General features: G+C 31.8%; 1 protein-coding gene and 1 non-coding gene across 2 annotated transcripts; one reads left to right on the top strand and one right to left on the bottom strand.

The window, feature by feature from the left end:
- Positions 1–1263: 1263 nt before the first annotated feature.
- Positions 1264–1337, bottom strand: TRNAT-AGU (transfer RNA threonine (anticodon AGU)). Its single transcript has one exon. It is a non-coding gene; the product is annotated as a tRNA-Thr (tRNA).
- A 4046-nt stretch (positions 1338–5383) lies between these two features.
- On the top strand, positions 5384–8904 carry LOC108474467 (26S proteasome non-ATPase regulatory subunit 4 homolog). Its single transcript, XM_017776397.2, has 10 exons — positions 5384–5531; positions 5675–5788; positions 5901–6006; positions 6686–6800; positions 6880–7089; positions 7216–7486; positions 7604–7724; positions 8152–8255; positions 8345–8413; positions 8507–8904. Exons 1-10 carry the CDS (start codon positions 5520–5522, stop codon positions 8552–8554), a joined length of 1170 nt encoding a protein of 389 aa, XP_017631886.1. The 5' UTR covers positions 5384–5519; the 3' UTR covers positions 8555–8904.
- Positions 8905–9446: the final 542 nt, after the last annotated feature.

Genomic DNA, 9446 nt, shown 5'->3' with positions numbered 1-9446 from the left:
TGAATTAAAGGAAAAACAATAATTGAAATGGTTTTCAATTCATTCGTACACTTTTCAAATTCATATTATATATAGTCTAGCTATGATCATGTACTTAAATATAATGAATTAATCCGATTTTTGTTTGAATCTTCGTTTAATTGGTTAATTGGTGGGATATGTACTTGTATTTGTACTTGTACTTATAATTTGTATATGTTTTATATTTATAATTGTATTAATGAAACTTTTAAAAGAATAAGAAGGATGTTTTGCAATTTAGACACGTGATATTTTGAATTTTAATTTAAACATATTCGTGAGATTCATCTAATGAGTATGTAGGGCTGTAACACTCCAAATGATTAGTGGTAGAAAATGGATCGAGTTCATAGATTGAATGTTTCCGTAAAACGCATGTAAATTCTGAGAATTACGAAACTTTTGCTCTAAAACCCATCTTAAATTTATTTCACAAAAAGTGAAAATATAAAACCGATGAAGAGACTTTAGGGGCGAGAGTTGCACCTTAAATTTCATACTTAGTATTTGGTTGCTTGGTCATGCATGCCCATTAATTGCCTATCAAAATTATAGAAAATGCAAAGGGATATATATACGTAATTGTAGCCACTAGCAATTAGTGATGTTTGGTCGATTATTTGTCAAGAATAAGAGGCTACGACAATGGGGATATGCAATCTTTTAGAGATTATGGGGTTCAAAGACTTGAATGATGTATTTGTTATTTTCCTTCACAATCATGGAAGATATCATTCATTATAAGAGAGTAGTTATGGTTTAGCCTCTTACCAATTGGTAAGAATGTGTCACTTAGTTGGCAAGTGAAATATATATATATATATATATATGTTTGGGATGTTCATAATAATACAAAGACGCCATACTGTATCAGAGACTAGATACAACTTAGCAATTAGGGTTGATAAAGATGTGTCACTTAGTCTGCCTGTGAAATATATATGTGAGTAGCTGGCAATTTTTGGCACCATATGGATGTTGTGATGTGGCTCACTAGAAGCATGAACAATTGGGTCAGTGGCTAAAGCTTGAAACCAACAGTTATATATGGTTTCAATTCAAAAACGTGAATAAAAGAATAAATGATGAAGATAACATATCCACAAACAGTTGTAGGCACAAAAGATTCTTCAAAATATATGGACTGAACCACCTGTTACAGCATTTCTAGAATTAACATTGCCCATTATTTCATTTTCCACAAAAAGAAAAAAAAAACCACTATCTAGAATATATGAACAATGCTCTTGTTGAGAGTCGAACTCAAGACCTCCCGCTTACTAAACGGGTGCTCTAACCAACTGAGCTACAAGAGCTGACCGGAAGAGGAAATTTTGAGTATTTATTTAATTATTTTGGTATTATTGTAAGAAGATACAATTTGTAAAATACCCATCCCCTCCTAAATTGAAAAATATTACATGTTTAGTTGTGTTTGAAGCCGTGATGTTATTACAACAATAATAATATCAATTCAGTTAACATTCAATCCATTTGTAACCATTTTTAAAGAAAACGGAATGAATTGAAACTACAATTTTAAAATATATATTGAAGAGATCGCAATCGACAACTTATTCGAAGGTTTCTCAAATATTACACAGAAATTTAAGGTTTTGTATTGTGAAATTTGAAGATGCATGGTATTTTAAATTTCGGTTTTGTATAATATTTATTGTTTTGTATGTTTATGAGATTCATCTTATGAGTGTGTGGTGCTATAACATTTCGAATGACTCATTGTGAAAATTGGATCGGATTCATAAGTTGAATATTTATGTAAAATATGTGTAAGTTTTAACAATGTTCAGAGCTTGTGCTTCATTACTCCAAGACTGAAGATGGAAAGTATAGGTACTTTGGGATGAAAGATGTACCCTGATCTTTATACCTAGAATTTGATTGCTTAGAACATACCCATTGGTTGCCTGTAGGCCAGCCCTAGGGTCGTCTAGGGGTGTGACCGCCTGGGCCCAATGTTGAAATGGGTCAAAAATATTGTTTTCTAATTGGTAAGGGGTCCAATTTTTTTTATCAACTTTTAATGGGCCCAAATTTATTTTTTTAGTTTTTAAGGGCCTCAAATTTTTTTACCAACTTTTAAGGGACTTAAAAATTATTTTCTCTAACTTTTAAGTAACCTAAAACTCCATTTTATTATTTTGTCCAAGGCCTCAAAAATATCAAGAACAAACCTAGTTGCTATGAAGCCATGTTGGTAAGCTAGTGTCGTCAATTTGATAGGTCATTTGGAGCCTTCAATGACTACAGAACTTTAGAAATATGTATCCAATTAGATTAATATCTTACTGTATATAGGATGACTATAGAAGTATGTGTGTTTCATTAATATATAATGGAATGACTTAACAGTAACGTGTGAAAATGAATATAGCATATATAAAGTTTAGTCATAGCGAATGGTCAACAATAAAAAGTAGTAATATTTGGTCGGTTACTTGCATGATGACTATCAAGAACAAGAGGCTACAACAGTGAAAATATGTAATTATTGTTCTTGGAAATTGTGGGGTTCATGTAATATGTCGATCTTTTACTAGTATAACTCCAACTCATAGTCATCAACTTGTCTTTCTAGAGCTCTCTATTAAGTAAGGTTGAAAGACTGAATATTGAAGAATGTAGTTGCTATGTTCCCCACAAAGACAAAATCATACAACACATAGTAGCAAACATTGCACTATTAACTAAGCCAGCTAGGTGACATATGTTTGTCATCTGCATAGGGGGTTAATCTTTATAGTCTTCAATAATAATTAATGGAGGGTGTTTTCATTGTATCGCATTTTTTAATTATTGATTATTGGAAGATATTTAAATTAATCGTTTTTTTAAATTTTATTGTAAATTCTAGTTATATATATTTTTGATTTAATATTTAAAATTACTTATAATTCCTCATCAACTCATAAATAGGAGTTTAATGCGTTTTAGCACACTCAAACCCATATCCTCTTGTATTGAAAACAATACTCATACCAATCGAGTTAAGATTCAATCGACTAAACTAATTGATTTTAACTTCTAATGCATGTGATATACCTCAATAATATAATATAATATAATATAATATAATATATGAAGTTAATGACAAATTTTGGCACCATATGGATGTTGTGAGGCAATTATTTTTTCTTGTGGCTAAAGCTTGAAACTAAAAGCTGCCTTTCAATTAAAAAAAGGTGAAGAAAAGAATTATTGAAGATGACAAATCCACAAACAGTTGGTAGGCATAAAAGGTTCTTCAAAATATAGGGACTAAACCACCTGCTATTCAACATCATAGAGTCAGATTTGAACATTTTCTAGAATTAATATTTTCTCTTATAAATATATATTTTTAAAGATAGATTTATTAATTCATTAAATGAATGAAATCATACAATTCAGAGAAAAAAATATCAAATATTCGTCGTAGATGATGAAAGACAAGCTCTATCAACATAATAAAGGCTTTAGCCTTAGTATCAATAGAATATTATGACATGTTGACAATTGACTTTGTCACAACTCAAGCACGACGTATCTGGAGTGATTGCAAGTACTTAATACGATAAGGAAATCAGTCTCGGATGGTCCAAAGCGGCGAGCAAAAATCGACAAAACAATTGAGCATTCACCAAACTAGAGAGAACGACAATAAAATTATCCTAAAAACCACTTGTAAAACTAAGATTACCTGCATAAGAAAGACTAAAAGACGTGCTACAAGAGCAAACGAAAACTTCTAAAACTGAAGACTTATTAAACAATAGAAAAACAACCAAAAAACATATAAAACTTAAGACAAAAGGGGCCAAATCAACACGTGAAATCATTTATTATTCTAAAATACTCTTAAAACAAAAACCGATTAAAAAGTTGACGAAAAGCCACCCACTTTCCAAGAAAAACTACTGGTGGTTGGTGGAGTTTTAGCGAACAACAAGCACTGTTATCTATCCATCACAACTTGTGAAGACAACAAAGATACCCCCTTGGAGAAAAAAAGAGAAAAGTTTTTTTGTTTTTATATAAATATCAAATTTATACATGAATTTTTGTCTAATGTATAATTTGATATATTTGATTTGATATAATTATACACGTGAAATTCGAATTATGAATTATATATATACACAAAACTTTAATTTTGATTAAATTATACACATTTTAAAAAATAAATACATATATTTATTTTTAAATCGGATTAATATAACTATTTATAAATACAATATATCAACGCAAAATACTACTAATTCGAGTCAACTTCATCTTAAATGGCACTAGCACTAACAGGCCTTGCCTGACATAACTCTTTATATCTTTGGGTCATAGGAAATGTTGGGCTAACCACTAGAGATTTTGGGTTGTAGCATCTTGTCTCATATTTTGCTCATTTTGGACCGTCTAACATATATATAAGTTAAGCACATTTTATTGGAGGGGGCGAATCTAAAAAATTGGTTTTTAGGGATTAAACATGAATCCTAAATTTTAAAAAGTTAAAATATAAATTTATCATTATATTAATTTATAATTTTTAAGATTTTGAAAGAGTTACAAGGTAATTTTATCAATTTGGGGAGAACGGGAAGATCACCGCCTGCTCTTGACTATGCTCTTGTTCTAATGTAACAATCCCTAAATCTAGATGACATAGAATATATGTCAATAAGATGATTTAAGATGTATATCTTATTGAAATATTTAGTGAAAACTCAAATTGAATATTTTTTGAAGTTTAATATCACTATAGTCTTTTGATTTTTAAACAACTAACCTTTTGAGTGGAAAATTGTCCGTGATTATAACCTATTTGCAAAAAATGCATTTAATCCCTTCTTCTAGCAATGTTAGTTTATCTAGACTACTAATAACGAGACTTATGAAAAAACCTGATTGATATGATAGATACAGTACAATTGCAATCTAACTAGACCAATCGGTCATACCGATTGAATTTGAAATTGGTTGACAGGGGCGAAGCTAAGAAAACTTATTAGAAGAGCTAAAATTGAATTATAAATTTTTATGATAATTAAAATGCAAATTTTCCATTGTAAGCTTATAGTTTTACAATTTCCAAAAGATTTAAATAATTTATTTTATCTTTTTAGAGGGTAAAATAAAATTTTATTTTGTATTAACTTATAACATTACAGAAGCTAAAATACAAAATTTTAATTTTAAGAGACTAGGTACCTTGCTCTAAGCAAATTACTTGAAAATTGGTAAAAATATTGAAAACTAAGATAAAAAATCAGCAATTAGTTATTGTTGGACCGACAATTAAACTGATTGAACCGTTTAGGAATCGATGAATTGTTTAACCGATTTGATCACGGCTGTAGTTTTTAAAAAATATTGGAGGGGCATATTGGTAAAAGTGAGTTGAAGCGCTTGCTATTTGAAATGAAATCTCTCTGCAAATCAACAAGCACATGGTAAACTAACATCTTGAATTCTACTAGTTTTCTTCTCTTCCAAGCCTAGCCATGGTTCTCGAGGTAAGCAAAGCAATGCTAAAATGCCTTTATTTAATCATCAATTTCTTTATTTTATTTTATTTTTTCATCTATTACTTTCTAAAATTAGGGTTTATTTTTTTAAATTTTTTTAATCGAATCGGTTTTCTTTTGAAATCAATCAGGCGACTATGATATGCATTGATAACTCAGAATGGATGCGAAACGGCGATTATTCACCCTCTCGATTTCAAGCACAAGCTGACGCCGTTAGTCTTATTTGTGGAGCTAAAACCCAGGTCGATTACTGATTTAACTTTAAAGCTTATTATTAGGTTAATCATTATTTATTTTGTGAATCTAATTGAGCTAGATAGGGAAATTGATTTCGTTTAATTGAATTAATGGCAGTCTAATCCGGAGAATACGGTTGGGATTTTGACTATGGCGGGCAAAGGTGTACGTGTATTGACTACTCCTACTAGTGATCTCGGCAAAATCTTGGCTTGCATGCACGGTAATCTGTTTTTGTTTATGATCCTGGAGAACTGTAGAACTGTAAATGAACTGCGCTTGAATGAATGTAATGCATGTGCCTATGCTAATATTTGATTGATTATTTTTAAGCTTGTTCTTGCTAGGTTTGTTAAGAATTTTAGAATTATATTCACATTCATTCATTAAAAATGATGTGTGTTTGCAATTGTATTTACACAATCTTGTTTGCGAATATATAATTCATGTTCATAAACAGTTAAAATTTCAATGATATTAATTATGTCATAATTAAACTGCAAATGGATCTAAACTAGTCTTAAATGATTTATTAAACGAGTTTCAAACAAACATAAATGAGCTTGTTTGTGAGGTTCGTTTAACAAATGAGCTTCAAAATCTTGTTCATGTTTATTTATTTAGCTTGACAAATGAACAGAAATTTAATTGTTTATGAACTGTCCATCAAATTATTTGCTCGTTTACAGCTCTAAGGACTTGTTCTTGCTGATTGAGTTTGCATTAACTTTTAGTGTAGTTTGTCATTTTATGCAAAAGCAGCTTGATTAATGATTAGTCCCTTAGTGTTTTCTTTAAGTATTTCCGGATTCAAGGTCATAAATTTTCAGCTTTCTTACTTTCCTCATCCACATCACCTTCTTCCACTTCTTCTTAATGTAATTTTCTGTGTTTTAACACAGGTCTTGAAATGGGGGGTGAGATGAACCTAGCAGCTGGAATTCAGATTGCTCAGCTGGCCCTTAAGCATCGCCAAAACAAACTTCAACATCAAAGGATTATAGTTTTTGCTGGAAGGTATATTTGGTTGATTTTCAATTTCCTTGTTTACTTCAATTTGAATATATCTATTTTCCCCTTATGTTTATGCTTTCAGTCCCATTAAGTATGAAAAGAAGGTCCTGGAGATGATAGGAAAGAAACTGAAAAAGAACAGTGTAGCTCTTGATATTGTTGACTTTGGTGAGGATGAAGATGGAAAGCCAGACAAGTTGGAGGCTCTTCTTGCATCTGTTAATAATAATGACAGTAGTCATATAGTTCATGTTCCTCCTGGTCAAAATGCACTTTCTGATGTGCTCATCAGGTTTTATGTTGCTCCCCCTTATTCTTTGTTTTCTCTTCAAGTATTTGGATTCTTGAGGGGAAAATAATACATTCTAGTCATATAGTTATATTGCTGCTTAATAGTAATTCTGTATTTCTATGGCAGCACACCTGTGTTCACTGGGGATGGGGAAGGAGGAGGTGGCTTTGCTGCTCATGCAGCATCAGTAGGTGTTACTAATTTTGATTTCGGAGTGGATCCAAATATAGATCCAGAGCTGGCTCTTGCCCTAAGGGTTTCCATGGAAGAGGAGAGAGCAAGGCAAGAAGCTGCTGCCAAGAAGGCTGCCGAGGAATCTTCTAATCCAGAAAAAGAAGAGGAAGTGCAACCACAGTCCGATTCGCAGCATGCAACTGAACAAGTTACTGATCCCATGGTTGTATTAGTTGCTTTGAAGTCAAAATATTTTACTATTCCACCAATTAATATCCGTTAGCATTGCTTAATGCAACTTAAGTTTCAAATTGGTTTTGGCTAACTGATGTTGTGGCAGGATGAGGATGATGCTTTGCTAAAGCATGCCCTTGCATTGTCGATGAATATCCCAGGATCTGATTCTTCTGCGGGTGATGCTGAGATGTCTGAGGCTACCAATGATCAGGAATTGGCCATGGGTATGTCTTTGTTATTTGTTTGTTGTCTTAACATATAAAGGTGTATACTTGTCAAACTACTTATGGTCTGAAGAATTACAAAATGCTTCTATAGATTCTGTTTCACATTTACGATGTGCACAATTGCAGCCATATTGGTTTCCGGCTGGTCTACAATTTTATTATCTTGCTAAATCCCGCCAATTAATTATCACCAAGGAACTAAACCATACTAGGTTCAGTGCATAAGCTTTTCATAATCTTTTAGATTTCACGCAAGGATAATAGTTTTGTATGCCTTATATTAACTTGCATCGGATCTTTTTCTTGTTTAAGACGCTCGACTCCAAAAGCCCTACTTGTAGAGATACAAATGTATCCAAATGCATCCATCAATACGATCTACTTTTGAACTAAAATACAAAATGGTCTTGTTTCTTGCACGCAGCACTTCAGATGTCGATGCAGGACAGTTCAAAAGATCAATCATCAGAATCAGATGTGAGCAAGGTGTTGGGAGATCAGTCTTTTATGTCATCCATCCTTTCATCAGTAAGTCTAGTCGAATTAACCTTTTTGAAGCTCACAATTGGTTTCTTTCTTCTGTTGCCTGAATTCTGACGTGGTAATGGCTTTTACAGCTTCCAGGAGTCGACCCCAATGATCCAAATGTAAAAGATTTGTTAGCATCTTTGCCGGGTCAATCTGAGGTTTGTTTCAATAAAACCTATTCTACTACATACACATCAAATGTTTCCCTATTAATAAACTAATATGTTGTAATTTTTTATACTTGCAAACAGTCGCAAGAAAAGAAGAATGAAGATGAGCAACCAAAAGATGACAAGTGAAGACGTGCTGAAGAAGGGCCAGAGACTTTAAATTGTGGTATCAATCCTAATCTACCTTCCTATTGCTATAATGGTTGACGTGTTTATCAATTTTTAACTCGGTAAAGAGTTATGTTACTCCACACACACAGCCACACACAAAACAGGCACTTGAAATAGACGAGTTTGTTAAAACCTTTGCAGTGGACTCGGTTGAACGTTTTCCTTTTTCTTTCTGGTCTAGCACTCGAAAGATCGAGTGTAGGATTAATATGTTGACATTCATGTCTCTATTTTTCATTTCATTAAAAGTGGGGAAAAGAAACGGATGTGTTGGTGACTTTTATTATATGACAGACTAATTTCAATGAGTTTCTTTTTTCTATCAATTTTGACCTTAACTCGTACGATTAATCTGAATTTAAACTTGGTTCAATATGATCAACCCGAGTTCGAAATGATTTGAAATCCAAAATGGTCTACCTCAAAATATTTGATAAATAATTTTTTGATTTAGCTTAATGAGGCATTCATAGTTTCGGTAAAGGTCGATGCCTTGGGATCTTGAATATCTAGGATGAGTCTTATCATGCTCAAATGTCATCTTTGAATTATTCATAAGACTATTTTGGTTTTAAGTTTCAGTGTGGGTTTTGTCCAAATTTATATTATAGTACAAATCTAGATGTATTTTGATTTTCGGTCTATTTGTATTTTGTATTGAATTAATTCTAGTTCTAATTTGATTATACATATATTATTTTGTGATTTGTAAATGTAAACTCCATTCAAAAGAAATGAATCATTGATTTAAAATTTCAAAAATTAATGGTAAGAAATAGCTATAATTCATTCTACAATTTAAAGATTCTCACCAAAAGGATTTTCCTAGCAAATTTGAATTGTACTACAT

The sequence above is a fragment of the Gossypium arboreum genome, chromosome 3 (assembly GCF_025698485.1).
Source record: "Gossypium arboreum isolate Shixiya-1 chromosome 3, ASM2569848v2, whole genome shotgun sequence".
Classification (NCBI taxonomy): domain Eukaryota; kingdom Viridiplantae; phylum Streptophyta; class Magnoliopsida; order Malvales; family Malvaceae; genus Gossypium; species Gossypium arboreum.
This window is presented reverse-complemented; position numbering and strand designations above follow the sequence as displayed.

What these genes read in the sequence shown, in the direction of transcription:
- LOC108474467 (XM_017776397.2), top strand. An exon ending in AATCTTGGCTTGCATGCACG is followed by an intron (nt 6,007 to 6,685) that starts GTAATCTGTTTT and finishes GTTTTAACACAG; the next exon opens with GTCTTGAAATGGGGGGTGAG. An exon ending in CTTTGCCGGGTCAATCTGAG is followed by an intron (nt 8,414 to 8,506) that starts GTTTGTTTCAAT and finishes ACTTGCAAACAG; the next exon opens with TCGCAAGAAAAGAAGAATGA.